The sequence below is a fragment of the Phaethon aethereus genome (assembly GCF_964289735.1).
Source record: "Phaethon aethereus genome assembly, chromosome: 2".
Lineage (NCBI taxonomy): Eukaryota > Metazoa > Chordata > Aves > Phaethontiformes > Phaethontidae > Phaethon > Phaethon aethereus.
Window position 1 is genome coordinate 13,120,966 of NC_138582.1, and position 17,756 is coordinate 13,138,721.

General features: G+C 43.0%; 1 protein-coding gene across 12 annotated transcripts in view; it reads left to right on the forward strand.

Annotated features, from left to right (window-relative positions):
• Positions 1-17,756, forward strand: part of MTSS1 (MTSS I-BAR domain containing 1) — a gene marked incomplete at its 3' end in the record, with an annotated part of 130,445 nt that overhangs the window by 90,449 nt on the left and 22,240 nt on the right. For all 12 annotated transcript variants that reach the window (XM_082015362.1, XM_082015356.1, XM_082015367.1 and 9 more), the window contains exons 4-6: positions 6,622-6,706; positions 7,972-8,063; positions 9,350-9,424. In XM_082015362.1, the coding sequence (XP_081871488.1) occupies positions 6,622-6,706; positions 7,972-8,063; positions 9,350-9,424 (252 nt within the window). The remainder of the gene's footprint in view (positions 1-6,621; positions 6,707-7,971; positions 8,064-9,349; positions 9,425-17,756) is intronic.

Sequence of the window (17,756 nt, forward strand, 5' to 3'; positions counted from 1 at the left end):
TGAAGCAAAACATGCTACCATAGCTCCACTTTCAGGTTTCTGTCCCAGTGGTAATGCTTACAACCCCTGTGCTGGTCACTTTTAGGCAAAAGCCCTCCTTTTTTCCCTGTCTGCTGTAACACCCTGGCACTGATCCCGTCATCCTTGAGTTTCATGGAGGCATCCGCATAAACAGTTTTGCAAGATCAAGGTCCATGCCCCATGTAATCAGTGATGTAAAACTGCTTGCTTTTCTAACAGCATAGTTTGGATAAGGGTTGACTAATGACCATTAACTTAAAATGTCCTACTGTTAAGTCATCCTGTCATAGCCTCCGTGTTCAGAGTTGTATTTAATAATCTAGCCTCTGTTCTGCTCCTACTTTAATCTTTGCTCAAAAATGGAAGCCTCTTCTGCGAACTTTGAAATTACAAAAGTATTACACCCATTTTTCATCATTCTCTCCCTTTTGGGAAAGAGGGAGGTAGATGGCACATCTGGACTCTGCCCTTGAAGATAAAGATGAACTTGTTAATGAGTTGGAGCCTTAAAGGCACTTCCTGAAAGGCAGTCATCTTCTGAGCCTTCTGGGGTTGCTCAACAGTGAAGCGAGAGGAGGAAGATAAGAGGTTGATTGTAGTGTGTTGTTCGGAGTATACAGAGGCCATGCAGTTGTACAGCTGCACATTTCATCAAATAATCATTTCCTTGATATATGATCACTATTAAGTACAAACATAATGACTCCAATAAAACAATTGGGTCTCTTTCCTACCGTCCCTCCCTGTTGTCTCTCTGCGATGTTGAATGACAAGCAAGCATCAAAAGAAAATAATTTATGCCATTTATGCCAACTCTGTAGTGTCGTGGTCCACAGGCTTTCGTTTAATTATCTGACATGAAAAAGGTTTTTGTTTTTTTATAGGCTTAGGCGGGAATAGGGAGAAGCAGGGAAGGTGAGAGCAAAAGCACGTTTTGCCTTGCGGAGTTGCCTTTTACTTACAAGAAATAAGGCTGATTTTATTACCCACTTGCTAATCAAATTTGACAGGAGTATTTTGTTAAGCCACTTTCTCTGAGTGAGAATTCTGATGAATATGGCTCTCATCTCCAGTTTTGAAGTATTACTTTACACCGTTCCCAAGGACTGTTTGCCTCAATGGATGAATTATTGTAGTACGTCAGAGAAACAGATAATTCACAGCCTCATTTCATAAACTGGGAGCCCAAGGTACAGTAGTTTAACATGTATAGCTGCAGAGCCGTGACTGGAGCCAAGGTCAGCCACCCAACATACTCTTAGTTTGATGAAAAGTTTGCTGATGTGGCCTCAGTATTTCTCTTCAGGAAACTATAGCTACTGGAGAATGTCATGACTTTTTGCCAGGGACCTGCTTGTAAGTGAAGTGGAGGTGGGCAGTGCTTTCGGCATATTCCTGACACACTTCTGTTTCAGATGCTCTTCTTGCCGCTAAGTCTGTATGTTGGTATTACTGAAAAAGGAGTTATCACCACTTGGTCTTCTGCCCACCTGGCTCATGGCTCTGTCCTTGAGTAAATGAGCAATTGGTCTCTTGTGGAGCCAGTCTTTTTGAAAAGATAAACTGCAAATTAATTTGGAGGCTGAAGCAGGTTTTGTATGACTGTGGCATAGCCCAGTGCAATAAACTTACCAGATTTTGAATACTGAGCTGCATAGCTGATATCAGGATTTGCACACACATTAATGTTGCTTGTAAGGTCCATCTTTGTTTGCAGAGTATGCACATTGGCCACCTGCTCCTTCTGTGAGTAGACTACTACTGTAACATTGAACGATAATTTATATAAAGCATATGTTACTCTTGTTCACTAAGGCTGTCTGGCTGAGATTGGGTAAAAGAAGCAAATCCAAACTACTGTCCCTTGTTATGTTTGGACATTTTCAAACTACTGCACTGGTACAAAATGTTTCCCTTTTGCCAGTTTGTGTAGCCAGCTGATCCCAGCCCTTTGGAAATGGGAGCATTGGTGCAGTTCTGCTGGTGAGAAGCAGCCCTTGCAGAAACCTGCTGGCAGTTGAGATAAACTGTTCGCACTGCACATGTTCCTGGAAGGACTGCTGAATGCATTGGTAATGGCCATGGTGCTCCAACTCAGTAAATCAAGGGATGGTGAGAGGCCTGTGTTTAATTTTTTTTTGCCTTCTCAGTGTCATGGTTTAACCCCAGACAGCAATTAAGCACCACGCAGCCACTCGCCCCCGCCTACCCCATGGGATGGGTGAGAGAATCGGAAGAGTAAAAGTAAGAAAACTCATGGGTTGACATAAAGACAGTTTAATAGGTAAAGCAAAAGCCGCATGTGCAAGCAAAGCAAAACAAGGAATTAATTCACTGCTTCCCATCAGCAGGCAGGTGTTCAGCCATCTCCAGGAAAGCAGGGCTCCATCACGTGTAACGGTTACTTGAGAAGACAGACACCATCTCTCTGAACGTCCCCCCTTTCGTTCTTCTTCCTTGCAGCTTTATATGCTGAGCATGACGTCGTATGGTATGGAATATCCCTTTGGTCAGTTGGGGTCAGCTGTCCCAGCTGTGTTGCCTCCCACATTCTTGTGCACTCCCAGCCTTCTTGCTGGTGAGGTGGTGTGAGGAGCAAAAAAGGCCTTGCCTCTGTGTAAGCACTGCTCAGCAATAATGAAAACATCCCTGTGTTGTGAACACTGTTTTCAGCACAAATCCAAAACATAGCCCCATACTAGCTACTATGGAGAAAATTCACTCTATCCCAGCTCAAACCAGCACATTCTTCACCCCTTACTCCATACCATTTACATCATGTGCAGGTCCCACACTATCCAATACAACCTCATTATCCCCCACCCCCCTTTCCATCCTTTGATATAATGCACAGATATCATTCCCTTAGTCTATGGACCACCCCTGTGAAATGTCTGTAAAATGTCCACAAAATGTCTGTTGAGTTCATTTAGTCCATGACTTCGGAGTCCGTCTGTTATGGTGGTCACTTGGGACCCGAGAGGTGGTGTGTTGTGTGATGTTACTGGGCACCAAAGCCAGGTCAGGTTAAGTCACTGCTGCACTTGTACTGCTTCTTGTAAGGCTTGTCCTCCAGTGGTTCAGGTGGTTCCTGCTATAGTAATTCCTATACCATGCAACTCAAATCCTGGATTACAACAATTTAAAGGTATTTCCATTACAGTGTCCAACCCTGGCCCCTTTGGACCAGACCATCGGGTTTAACATTGCAATGAACTTCTCCCGTTGCCCCAGCTCCAGCTTGGACTTAGCCACAGACTGCAGTCCCTTAGGGGCGTACCTGCTCCAAGTGGAGCCTTATGTATGAGCCATAGTCTCTTCAGGTATACACCTGCTCTGGCATAGCAACATCCACAGCCACAGTCGCTTCAAGGGGTACCTTCTCCGGTGTAGGCTCATCCTTGGGCCACAATCCCTTCAGAGCATTTTGATTCTTCACAGATAATATAGTTGAAAACAGGGAGGTAAAGCTCTGTTTAACTCTGGTGCTGTTGGAGTACTGAATACATTGAGTAGGAGCCATGAGATTCAGGCGTGGGGGGAGATGGGCTGGTACTGTCCTTCCTTAAGTCTGGTGGCTGATTTTTAACAAGGGATTGCTGAGGCACCCCAAAATGCAAATTGTTTTGGTATATCCAAGGAGGTGATCGTTTCTGAAATGCTGCCACTGCTGTTTTGGCATCCAGAAACTCTGCAGGCGGTGTATCCATACCTCCGTGGGCTGTCTCATCTGAGTAGGTATGTAGGGATGCTTGGACACGCTTCCTGCCTCTGCTAACCGAGTGAGTGCCAGAATTAAAAAGCCCCTTGTCTCCTGCAAAGGTTCTCTCTCCTACGCTTCGTTAGACATCGGTAACATTAGCTTTTAAACGGGAATTGGAAATGCATAGTGACTTTACGGTAGCAGTGTGTGTTGAATAGAGACCGGTTCCCCTTTGCTGGGGCAGAAGCTGTTGGCACACAACAGCTTCTCAGTGGGTGCAAACTCAGTTTATTGATTGTAGCGAGTTATTTTGCAGAGGAACAGGAATCCTTTCTTGTTGTAGCCTTTTGGAGTGATAGTGTTTCCCAGTGCTTTGTTTTTAGGCAGGTTGAGTTTGTAATTTAAGTGCTCTTTGTGGGGGGTTTATGCTCTTTGGGGAGGGTGAAGCAGCACCTTTCTCAATGAATGGTTGGCAAGAGCTGCTGCTTCGGGGGTTCATATCACCTCTCTGACCCTCACCAGCACTGTCCGACTCCCTGCGCACCTTGGCGCACGATGTTAAAATGGAGCCTCGCCAGCCCCGACCTGCTCCCTGCAGCCCTCCCGGGGTCTGCACTGACCGAGCTGAGGTGCTGGCTCAGCCCTCCCAAACTTGCCAGCAGTACCCCTTGTTCCCCTGCCCGAGCAGGCTCCTAAACCCATCTTCTGCAACACCTTGTTTCCAAAAGGGGGATTAAAAACTTCTCAAAACTGTTGGGTTTTTTTTTCCCTTTTCCTTTGCTTTGTTAGAGTAGTCTTTATTTACAGAATAAAATTAACATATCATACTTCCATGCTCTTGTAAACACTTCGGGATAACATGAAGTTTCAAAAGATGGGAAGAACAAGTAACCCCTCTTATCCCCAACCAGCTGGGTTTGTTTTTTTTTTTTTCCAGGAATAACCTTTTTATTCCAGGCTTCATTTATTTTGTAGTGGGTTTTTTTAGACAAGCACAACTACCAATGTATAGACCTAAAACCCAGCTGTTTTGCTGACCTTGTCCATCCATCTGTACTATGTGTTGAGGGGATATATTTATACTTTGGCTATTGGGATTTCAGTTAAAATTTTGTTACCTTGCAATTTAATATTAATAGTAACTGACCCTGGCTTCCTAGTCTCCAAAACACATGGTGCCTTATTTCCTATTTATTGTTCTGAAACAACTCTTCCTTTTTTTCATATAATGGACTGAGGAAAGCAATGTCACTTAACCATTGACAGTCCTTGATATTCCAGTATTTCAGTGAGTTTTCAACCTCAAAAACCTGCCTTTTGCTTAAAGTCAATTGGGAATTGCTCTGCAGATGGCTGTGGAAGTTTTTGGTTCATTTTTCCATCTCTGCTGTTGGAGTTGGGCCGCATTAGGCTCTGAGTTACTTTTATTTGGCAGTGGCTCCAGAGAAAAATGCCCATGTCTTGGGACAGAGACCCACTTTTTGTTGCGGGCACTGTCCTCTTCCTCCAGTTGCTTTCTCTCCGTTACGCCTTTCCCCATCTTCGGTATTGCTTTTCGAGTCACCAGAGTCTGTTGCAGCTTGTGCGAGTGCAGCATCACCGGAAACGACGGGTCCGCATCCAGACTGGAGTCCGTATGCTTTTCCCAGCCACCCGTGTGCAGCGAGGCTACAGCTCTTCAGTGTTACCAAATAATATTATTTCAAAAGCTCCTTATAAAAACATGACTAATTGGGCAAGTGACAAAGGACTTTCTGTTTATCTTTGAACAATGGAAAATACCAAATAGCCACAATTTGCTCTTATTTAGTGTCTTTGTTCCAGAGCCATTTTGTGGGCACGGGCATTCTTGCAGGAGGATGGTGACTTGTTTTTGTGCTTAAAAAATACATAAAATGATTAAAATTCTCAAGTTTCTTTACTAGGAAATTTTTTTTGTTACTTGCACAATACCATTTTTAAAGCCTAAGGGAGATATTTTACTGTATATTACAAGTCTAAGGTCGTTTTAATAATCAAATGAGACTTTTAAATAGATGCTGGTATCTTCACCGTCCCACAGAATACTACAGTTTGGAAAAGCTTTGTACAGAGGTTGATGTTCGTGCCCTGAAAATAGTAGATTTGGCTTGCAAATAGGGTCTAGGCAATTATCAAAACTAACCAAAACAAAATTATATTGAGATTTAATAGGCTGCTGAAGATCGGTAAGGCCGATTAAAGCAGGAAATGGAGGGATGGGTGCTTTTAAAAGGGAAAACGTCGGAGGAGGAACACTTGCAGAAAATTACTCTTGCTGTCACGCAGCTGTCAGAGCCCGAGGTGGGTGACGGTACAGAGCAAATAGTGCCACCTCCCGGCCATGTAACGAGAAGGTACGCGTGACCCGAGACGGCAGCACTGTGACGCACTGACGGTATGTGTCAGGGGCGTATGAGGCAATATGTGGGATCGGACACGTGTTCTGGAGGAGAAGAATCCTTTTGAGGCATTGGGTCTAAAGAATGTAGATACAGGAAAATTGGATCGAATCCCCTAGGTTTATTTCCAAAGTGTGGAAATAAACTGTCTGTAGATACGCACTCACCAGCTTTGCTTCTTGTCTTTTGACATCTTAAACCCTTTTCTTTGAACTCTTCTGCGAAAGAGTTGGGCCTCATGCACATAAAGCTACTGGGAAGAGCTGTGTTCTAATCGTGTCTAATTGTTCAGTTCTGGTCTCTGAATGAACAAGAATTAATCTCTTCGCAAGGTGGTAGACGTCCCTGAGGTCTGCCCGGTTAGTAGCCTCGTGGATTCTACAGTTGCTATGGCACCTGCCTTCTGGTTGGCATGCTTCTACTCCCCAGGCGGGAGTCTCACCAGGGGTCTCACCTGCCTCGTGTTTTGTTTTTCAGGTGGTACCAGAGAGATTGGGTCTGCTCTCACCAGGATGTGTATGAGGCACAGAAGTATAGAGTCCAAACTACGGCAGTTCTCAAGGTGAGTGGCTCTGTACCTGGTTGGAGCTCAAGGTTCATCTTTTGTTTGCTGCTGGGAAACACCTAAAGCTGTTCACCACTGTTAGCTTTTTGGCTGATCACTGACCATGTCACTGAGAACAGCAGTTGTTTTCTGCCCCTCAGCACACTAGGTGTTGTGAAGACGCAGAATTCCACTGCATGTTCTGGGAATGGGGCTTGTCACCTCAAATCGCTCTAAATACTGCAAATTCCCACTGTCGGTGTCGGTTCCTGTTGCTGAGGCTGAGCAGGTGGCTGCTGATGTGACCGACATGTCTGTCTTTCAGGACTTTAAGCTTTGTCACTAAGTTTTAAAGCAGCAGCAAGTGTTGTGCTGCTTCCTCAGCTTACTGGAGAGCCCAAATAGCTTGTGGCCAAGAGAGAAAATTTCGGCAAACAAGTATGGAGAAGGCAAATTTTCTCATCCCCTTTTGCAGTTAAAGTTAAGACAGTAGAGGTAATGGGAGAGGATTAACTTGTGTAAGATGGGCTATACATAAACAACCTACTGCTGTAGTAAGTAGTAGTTTGCATGTGTGCCTTTTTTAACGAGACATAAAAGTTATACCTGATCTGAGGTGAACCAAAATGGTGCTTCACCATTTGCCTGATGACCTCGTATGTTTTTTTCCCTTTTAAAATAAAGATATTTGTCAAATTGGCTGTGGGGAGACAATGTTAGTCTCTAGTTACCCCAGAGTTAGCTGTTTAAATGATTCAATCCCAATCTCATTAATTAGTGGAGCATTACTAGTGCTGTATCATGGGCTCCACTGGTGAGAGGTGAGGCACATCAGTGGGTAGGATGTTGTTTGCTTGTACAACTGCTCTGTCTTCTTGTGCACATCCATGTGTTATTTAAGTTTATAATCTTCATGGCTGCATGAACCTTTCCAGTCTCCGGAGAATCCATTTAAACTGCTCTTTGTGTGCCAGATGAGTAGGATCTAACTATTTACACTGGCCGTGTTTCAGGTCACTCCTCTGGTTTATGCTCTGTTCCTCACTGTCTGGAACTTCTGCACAGTAATTCTGGTTATCTTGTGATGTGGATTTTTTTTTAATCCAGTCCTTTCTTTTGCTTTCTCCAGTGTAAACATTTTTATGTTCTGATATTTACATTGTGACACTGGTGGCTGTCGCAGCAAAAAGTAAAAATACTCCAATATTGACCTTGGCTCTCTATATAAGAATAGGGGCATCTGCAGGATTTGATTGCTCTTTGTGTTTTTTCAACAAAATTAGTGCTTTAATTGACTGTCTGATAAACCCACTTCAAGAACAGATGGAAGAGTGGAAGAAAGTGGCCAATCAACTGGATAAAGACCATGCAAAAGGTAGTTACAGAGGAGGAATTCTTTAATAGGAGTAAGATTGTAATATCAGCTTTTTTCCCTCTTTTCATGTTTTTACCGGGGAACGGAATGACGTGCTTAAATATGTATCGCAACTTTTCTCTTCTAAAACACTCCTCTCCCAAAGTGCCTAACAAGTTTTTAACCCTTGCATATACGTTTTGAAGGTTTAATTTGCAGGACCCCAAGGGGTGGGTTGTTTTTCTAGACTGATAAGCAATGACTAGTTTTAACTCTATTAGCCCACTCTCACTGTATGGTCTCCAGTAGTGCTGAGGACTGGGGGATGCCGCATCTATCCCTGCAAAGCCCCGGGTCGTAGTTAAAAGCTAACTGTAAGATCGCGTTATGCCTCAGACATAGCGTCCTCCAGAGAATGCACAGCCCTGTAAAACATTCAGCATCGCTGTTTGATATCTGATGCGATACAGAAGTGTGCACCTGGGGAACGGGAGAGCTGTGTCGTTGGACATGGGATGCTCAGAGCTGCAGTGCTGATGATGGCTCCAGAGGCTTTCTTGGGGGAATGAGCAGGAGGCGGCAAAGCCTTGCACAGCAAGAGCTTGTTGGTAGATGCCTTTGGTTTTGCAAAACTTGCATTGAGGAAGTATGTCCATACATGCATACATGCCTTTTATCTACTTTTTTGTTTTTAAAGTATCAGTTTTCATATCTGATACCTTTAATGTGCCTGGACTAGAGGTGGAATATTTTGTTCTGGGATTTTAATTCTCCCGGGGTTTGCAACTCATCCAAAAATGAGGACAACTGCAGTGTGCTCCACTTCATCAGAAAGAGCTGGCAATGTGACCCTTCCTTGGGCAAAGTTTTAGCACCCTGTTCCTCTGCCTGACTCTCATGCTGGAGAGAGATCACAGGATATTCTCTGCCTTGCCGTTTCTGGATACTTGTTTTTAAACACAGATGTTTCAAGAAACCTGTCATCTCTGTTTTCCATTCCTGAGAGTGGATGAGTCTCTGAAATGAAAAGCACTCTAATTTTGTACTGTCTTCTCAGTTGTTATTTCTGTAAAGGCTTTGTTTATTTGGGAAAGATTTTGGTATGTGAATGTGTTCACACCCTGAAATGTTCTATGAAGCCAAACGTTTAGGCATTACAAAAAAATGCAAGTTCTAAGTCTCTTTGATTAATAGTAGCTGTCCTCTTAAAATTTGTAGTCTAATGTCTTTAAATGTAGCCTTTTCTGTAAAAAACATTAATTTTCACATTGAGTATATTGATAATAAGAGACTGTGTGTTTTTTTAGAATACAAAAAAGCCCGCCAAGAGATAAAAAAGAAATCGTCTGACACACTGAAGCTACAGAAGAAAGCAAAGAAAGGTAACTTGCTTCATACGTGCACTGTTAAAAAAACTTTTGTGCTGTGCTCATTGACAAAGATTGAACAGCAATAGGACTTTCTATTGTAATTAATTCGGTCCCCTGTAATGTATTCCTGGTACGTACTTGAACACCAGGGTGCAATTACTACGTGTCATTTAAATCGTATTCTGGAGCTGCTGTCTAACGTTCTTATACAAAAGCCTTCAAACTGTTTGTACAAAGTCAATCATGTTTTAAAATAGAGTGCTTGCTGCTAACTTATTCCTGTTAGGAAAATTGACACTGTAACATGACTTGTGCAGATACCTGTAAAATTTTCTAGAATCTTTTGGAATAAGATAAAAAAAAGCCATTATGTAAATGTTCTGTAACTATTAACACATCTCACTGTTCTCCCTTTCTACCACCTTTCTTCTTTTCTTTTTTTTTAACAGCCTGTAATCTCCTAAACCTTACATTATTCTTCCGAGTGTGAGAAGGTGGCATGGGTTGTTGTCAGGGGGAGGGCACTTGGCAACCATAGAAAACTAAAGACGAGTAAGAAAAGAAAGGTTGTTCTCCACAGAGGCAATCTGTCTTTTTTAGCAGCTGAATCTTGTGCTCCTGTTGCTCTCTCACCACCGTCTTGTCACAGGAGTTTCATCATCGTTTTAATGAAAAAGTGCATCACTGATAGCTGCGGCATTGCCATTGCTAAGGGTTTTATGTGGCCAAGTGCAAACCCCACCAAGCTTTGGAAAAATGATACAGAGCTTGCACAGAAGCAGACTCTCTGGTTCCCTTTCCCGGCACTGGGCTCTTCCCAGCCGGGTAGGAAGTGTTCTTTGAGCAGCTCTCAGCCTGCAGGTTGCAACTTGTGCTTCTCCTCCTGCCTAAAAACTGTGAGCCCAGGGACAAGCAAAATAAATGTTGGGGCGGGGATTTTCTTGAACTTTTTAAGTTGTGTAGGTGTTATCCAGAACAAGTGAGCTGTCTCTTAACTGTCCTTCCTAATAGGTGAGTCAATAATTATGCTGGTAGAAAGCCACATCACTGGAAAACTGCTCTTGAATTTTAGCTGACTTTAGATGAGGGATGAGGGAGGGAGAGATGGAAGCCAGCAGGAGGGAGCTTAGCTCAGTAGGCTCTGTGTGTGTATCTGTCTGTGGAAAAGTTTAGCGTTTTAAATCAAAATAGTCATCTTTAGGAGGACACGATTTTTTGTAAGAAGTTTTTATTTTTGTGTGATGCGTAAACATGTTTCTCATTTTGTGTGTGAGTTGTCTGACTTCAGACCAACAGCTTTAGAGAGTCTATTCCTTCTGTTTCTTTTCCTTTCTTCTCCCCTTTTCTGGTCTCATCACTTCTTGGCCCCCTGTGATACAAACAACCCCTCAATGCATGGTAGGTGAGAGCTGAGAAAAGCATGTCCGTGATCTGGTAAGAAGGAACCTTTTTTTGAAGCTGTTTCTATGAATTGACAGCTCTCTGTCTCCATCTTCTTTTATTCTGCTTCTGAGTATTGAATAAATCAATCTGCAGTCTTGGAGGAGGAGACAGCATTTTCTGTAAGGTGGGAAGAGGAGAGAAAAGCACTTAAAGCCTTTTGTAAAAAACCCCATTGTTCTCATACTGCAGATGCCACTGTTAGGTGTCTGTCAGCAGTGGTTACAGCAAGTGGACTTTCTCCTTGGATTTTCTGGGTTCCTATCTCCCTCCCCAAATGTGTGCCATGTCTAGTGATGAGGGTCAGCACACTGGTGTCTTGTCCTCCTTCAGGATTAAACATCTTGGAGCAGGGAGTGGAACAGGCCTCATTTTGCTATCATTTTTATAGCAGCCGTGCTATGATTGAAGACTTTTTTTTTTATGTCATTCCCTTGATTAATTTTGCTGTTATGACATGCTTTTGGAATGAACCTGCTGTATTTCTGTGCTGTATCAGAACAGAACTCAGAACTGCTGTCACACACATGGTGTTTGGGTCCAGAGCAAGCACAAACCCAGAGGGAGTGAGGTGGGGTTAAAGCTCGTTGCAGAGGGACGCATATGAGGAAGGTGGAAGCGATGAAGGCTCGCAGGTAGCCAGTACAGGGAAAGGAGGAGCTGCGGTATTTTTGAGGAGCTGAGAGTTGTTCTCGTGGCCCCTGGGGAGGAGAGACGCAGTGAGGTGCTGAGGCTCATACAGATGTGAGAATGAATCCCCAAAGCTGCTGGCCCTGTGGGTTCCCAGTGGGACTGGGTGGGAGGTGGTATCTTCTTGCAAGCTATCTACAGCACTTAAATACAGAAGAAAAAAAGTAGCAGCTGCTTTTTCCACTCTTTGCCTTTTTGATCCCTACCTTGAAGGAATAAAGCATTGGTCTGAGTGCAATGTCAAATGTTGTTATGCAAACTTTTTTGTATGTACCCACCTTGACAGACCTGTTTTATGTGCTACGTGGTGAAGTATGTTGCTCTTGCTGTCACTAAGGGATAAAAAAATCAAGAAGGGATTCATTTATAAAATGATCAAGCTGCAGAATTGATTCTGCTTTAGGTCACAAAAGAGGTTGGAACTATGGGCAGGGAACTCTTGGGTGAAACTGTCCTGGCTGGCATGTGGCTGAGTGCATGAATATCTTACTGTCTCCAGCTCTCCTCTTTCCCTGTTGCTTGGACATACTTTTTGTGTTCTGTTCTTCCTCCAGCGGGACCTGTCCCTTTGATTTTTCTGTGAAGTTACTGACTCACCTATGGGGACTCCAAAACAACCAATTCATTCCCTTCCTAGTGCTTGTATAAACATTTTTGAATTAACCTTAGGATCATCTGTGGGCAAGTGAGATGTTTGTTGAATTCTGGATTTACTTGAATACTGTGCATGCTACGAAAAACCTCCTTCGAGCTTTTTCTGCTGTGACTGGATGAGAAAATGGTTTTCTTCTGCTTTGGGCAGCTTCAGATCTAGGAACTCAAATACAACTCTCTACTTTCCTCATTCGCGTCATGGCACTGGTGTCTTCTCTCCTTGCTGCATCAGGCTGCAGAGGCTCCATCTCATAGCCAACGGCTGCAGCATGCGTAGGAGCTCCTTGCTCCTTGCCTGCATCCCAAGGATGTTTGGGAGAAAGGGCTGCATGGCTTGTCCTGGCAGGAGCTCTGCAGGTTGGGCACCCCACTGTAGGGCTGAGGGGCTGAATGCGCTGGGGTTTGCCTGTTCTCTGGCTTGTGCATGGTCCTTTTGTTCTGGTTCTGTGCGGTCAAGTTGAAAGTTCAGGCCAGGCATTTAAGATCATTTATTAGAAATTAATGTTTGCAGAGTAGGTGTGTTAATTTCAATAAAGGTGTTTCCAAAGCTTGAAGTGACGGGGAAAACAACAAGCTTTCCAAACAAAACAAAAAGGTGTTAGGGGCCCTTTTTGGAAGTTTGCTGGGGTGTAAAATGTCTGGTAAAATGACAAGTCTGTGTGTAAGTGAAGGTCTTGCATTTCAAAAGACCTTACAGGGATAATTTTCATTCTTTTTGTTGTCTTTGACTATAAAAAACTCCCTAAAATCCCTATGAAGTCTAAATACATGTAGTCTAAATAGGATCCTGGTGCACCTCCCAGATCCCTGCAGTCCCTGGTGGTGTCATGATGATCTTCAAAGTGAATCCTTTTCCTTTCGCCCTTGTTCCCAAGGGGAGCAGTCCTGTAGGACATGTTGCCCACCCCATTGAAACTGAGCTCTTGTCTGAACAGATGAAGCTGCGTAGTGCATGGAACTACATACATCTTCTAAATTGCTCTTTGTTTTCAGACAAACACTGGACATCAGAAGTCAACCCAGCTAACCTGAGTCAGCAGAATAATTATGCATATGTTTAAAATAAATTCCATGTTTAGGTTTCTGCTGAGTCAAGGCCTCATAAGTAGATCCATAGCTGCTAGAAGCTGTTGATGCTATATTGAATTCAGAGGAGAGCGAGCAGCTGTGGCTCTGCATGTAACCATTTTGGAAGGTTAACAAAATGCATGATTCTTAGCTTAAAAAAAAAGTGGCGAGTGACTAACTTAAGATATAACTGAATGCATATGTAAAATCTGGAGTGCATGTTGGCTTTGTTTTCTGTATTTCAGCTTGGCTATTAACGATTAACTAGACAGGTTTCCCTTCTGCCTGTAACTTGACTGAAAGGTTTCATTTTCAGGTTCTTCGCTTGACACTGTGTGTGAGCTTTGAGGAGAATGTTTAAATCCAAATGGATTTGTGAAAAGGAGTTATATGTAATGTTCCCAATAATATAACACATGTTAATGTGAAAACTGAGTTTTATCTCTAAGGTATCCGTAAAAGTTTCTGCAGAGTGCCCTTAACATTCAGCACAACATTTCATCTTGTCAGGTATCCAACCTCACAACCTCTACTTTTGAGTATGCAGCAGTTTTGGAAAGTATTCTTACTTTTAGTGAAGTTGAAAGAGCGGAACATGATTATTAATTTACTGCAATACTGCCAAACGTGCTTTTTCTTTCCCTCCCGGTTAGCAAAGATGACCTGTTTGTGCTTTAGAGCCTTTGCAGCTGTTTTTGCATTATGCTCTGTTCTTTGAAACTGTAATAGTGTTATACTCCTCTCAAGTACGATTGCGCAAACCCCGTGACTCTTAACTGAAAAACATAAAGCTCTTCAATGTAATTATAACTGAAGAGCATCTCAGTTCTTAAAGCAAATGCTGACCTTCTCTTTCAGGTACTTTGCATTCTTTCTATACTTGGCCCTTGCCCTGTCTAGAGTGGCAGGCTGGGGAGGGAGGACCCCCGGCCAGACCCCTTCTCTGCCGAGAGATAGCCTAGTTCCTCTGAATTGATCACGTGTGGCATGATGGCTGAAGTGAGAGCCAAGACTCACTGTGGAGTCAGTATGATGCAGCTCAGAAGGAGAGAAGCTAATGAGCAAATTATCCTTATCTGTTGCAGGGCAAAAATCCTGCATGGATGAGGCCATGGTGCCTGCGGGACTTTTTTTTGGTATTTTTTTGTCCCCCCGCAAGCTTATAATGTAAGCCCTACTTTATAAAAATTCAGTGAAGACGTGTTGCAAAATCAGTGACCAGAGATATTTCTTTGATATATTTTAATTTCTTGAGTTTTGAATGCCTCTTGATAGTTCCCCTCTTTTTGACAGCAAGCCAGGTTTATTGCAAAACTATATATATATAAACCTTTTTAATTAAAATACACATATCATGGTTAATCTTTTTGATGTTCTTCCACATTGCATCAGCAATTAGTTTTTTATTTAATTAACAATCTATTAATGTAATTGCAGTAGAGAACATCAAAAAGTGCTGTGGTTACTAACGCAGCACCCGCCTAGAGTTTTGCAAGTCCAAGTTCCCTCTTCCTTGAGAGGGGATGAGCTTTGTGCCACTTCATCAGCTTGACCAGAGTTTGATAGTTGTCTCTGTTGTGCACTTTCTCTGAAGCACAGGTTAACATGTTCTCACCTAGGAATTTGCAAGCTAAACAAAGTTCCTAAACTGGTTTAAGTCTCTTAAAATAAAACTGTATGGTAAATAACCGGGAGTTTAATTTGCAACAGCTCATCAGGAAGCAAAGCTAACGCGTTTGTCTTTATCAGCAACAGAAGAAGTCAAAATAGTCTAGTCCAAACTGCTCGCTCTCTTGTCTTGGCGCTGATGATAATGTCTAAACTCTAGGAATGCTGGAATACCAGTTTGACTTTTTTTATTTTCCTTTCTGTGTCAATTTTGTGTCCTGCAATTTCTCACCATGCGCACCTGCCTGACAGCTGAGGCTCTGGGTAAGTCTGTGCCATGCTGTAACCCTGGTGGCTGGTTTATTGTAGCCCTTGCTGTCGCCTCTTTATGGTGTCTGGTCTCCACTAACTGCCTAGACTTTAATTTCTAATGAAACTATAATATCGCTTAATCTTAATGAACAAATCATCTTTCGATTTATTTTCTTTTGGCATCTGATTGGAACACTGTAAAAGAAGAAAATCAGTATTGTAGATAAACCTCTGGTTTATTTTAGAAAGGGTTTAACATGGACTGATAAATCTTGTCACAGTTGGGAGAGAAGTCAAATGGAATAGATACGTCCTCAAGGTGATGTTCAAATAATTGAATATCTTATTGTTAATATGACTTTTAAAGTCTAGAGCTTAAAGTCCTTAGTGTTGTTCTTTGTAAACCTGTGATCCAAGTCCCCCTTTTTTCTGAAAATCGCATGCACCTTTCTTAACCGATAGATAAGAAATGACTATATTTAACTTCATGCTGGGGAAGGGGTGGAAATCAGCATCACAATTGTCTCCTGCTGCCTGATCACATCTCAAATCTGTCTAAATTGGAGTGCTGTTTCAGTTGTATTGCAAATTTAAATTATCTGCCTTGAGATCTTCTGAATGAAACACGGTGTTTCCGAGTATGAGAGAAATAATCATACCTCCACTTGTAGGTGTAACGATGTAGGTGTTGCCCATTGGAGAAGCCTGGATTGATTGAGACTCTCAACCGAGGCGCCTCAGCTGGGCACTCTGGTGACTGCTGCTTGTCCCCTTTTTTGAAACCACATTTTGTGTTTTGCCTGGTTTGTAATTCAATCTGGAGGTTTCCTTTGGTAACTTGGAATTATTCTTTTAAGGGACAGCTTGGCACTTCTGAGCATTAGCAGCTGATTCAGATCTCCAGGAGCCACCAGAAAGACCCTGATTTGTTTGCTGAAGGGGTGTGAAGTTAACCCCAGTAATAAGGTTTTCCACCCTTCCGTAAATGGTGGCAGAATTCTTCTGTTTTCAGCCTTGATCCGTATTAGTTTGTTTGTTGGCTTTACTGTGCAGGACTTAGAGGGGTCATTCATCCTGGTAGCTGAAGCAGGTATGCTCTTGTAAAGGAGGTGATTTGGGAATGAATGACTTCGAGCCTGCTTTGGTTTGTATGAATAGGGGTGTACTCACAGTGTAAGTTCTGCCAGTCTGTAAAGTGTCCAGTATTGAATATTCAAGTTCTGTGCAGACACCTAAAAATGTGCAAGGGAGCACTCTTTAAGTGAGAATGTGGAAATTAGTAATTTCAACAATATTTGCTGCATCGCTTTGTCAATAACCGCATTAACTTTAGCAGACTTGCACTGAGAGCATTTAAAAATCATTCTTCTTTGCTGTTGCTGACAGCTTTACTAGTTGAAGTTGTCTTATACAGGCATGAAATTGGGTTGAAAATTAGATTTACCTTTTTTCTTCTCCCTAATACATTTCCTTTACTAAAGTTCTTTTTGAACAATGGTTATTTAAGAAGCTGCATGAGGCTTTCAGCCAGGCTTCCCACAGAACACTAAAACTGAGATTTTAATGCATGCTGGTCCTTTAAAGCTCTTGCACGTCATGGTAATGATGTGAAGCACCTGCTCTGAAGGTGACGTATTAAGACTGTCCTTGGAGTAGCAGTGGATTCGTGTTAATATTGATGAGAAGCAGTTCAGCTCTGCGGTTCATTAGCTGTTACTTGCCTGTGTCAAGCCGCAAGTCCCCAGGCTGTTGGAGCATGATGCTGTTGTAGCAGTCAGTCCACAAATTCTGATCTTGCATTTCTGCTCCTCTTTGCAACACCGAAGCTCCACTTTGAGAAAGGCTGGATTTGAATGTCTCCTTGGCTTTCAGTTTGTTATCTCATTCTTCCGAGTGCAACCGGACATGCTCTGCAGAACCATGCCTACATCATGTTCATGTCTGGCTGGCTGCGGACCAGAGACCTGTGACTACATTTGATGCTTTTGACCGTTGCTAATGCTGATTGCTTTGGTGGGTCATTCAAACCTGTCTGCAGCTGGGGTAGGAGTGTCCTTCCAGGTTCACTTTTACAGTTGCTCCATGATGAGACTGTTTTAGAACTATTTTCTGTCATTATCATAGTTGCGTTTGTTTGGAAATATTTCCGAACGAGTAACCTAAAGGCCAGGGAATGTGGGGTGGAGAGAATAATCAAGTTGCTGATGTTCCTTATGAAAGCATGCCTCATGTCCACGGCAAAAATAGTGCAATCAGTTGTCAGGGATGCCATAGACAAGTGACCTTCCCCTCATAATTCAAAGGGGAAGAGAACTGCATCACTCTCCAGTGGTCCATGTTCCCTTCTGAGATAAGTAATGGATTCAAACCAGCGGAAACCCAAGGTGGATGAGGAGCAGAGGTGGTCGGCAGCTGCCTCTCACATCCTTGGTGTCCTCTGGGTGTAGGAGTGCTGTCAAGGGGCTGTGTTTTGCTCTGCTTAGCAAAGAAAACCGGTTAAATTGAGCAGAGATCTTGTCCCTCAAATTGCTGAGCTGTCTCAGTGCCACGGGAGGCAGCTGGCGATCAGGGA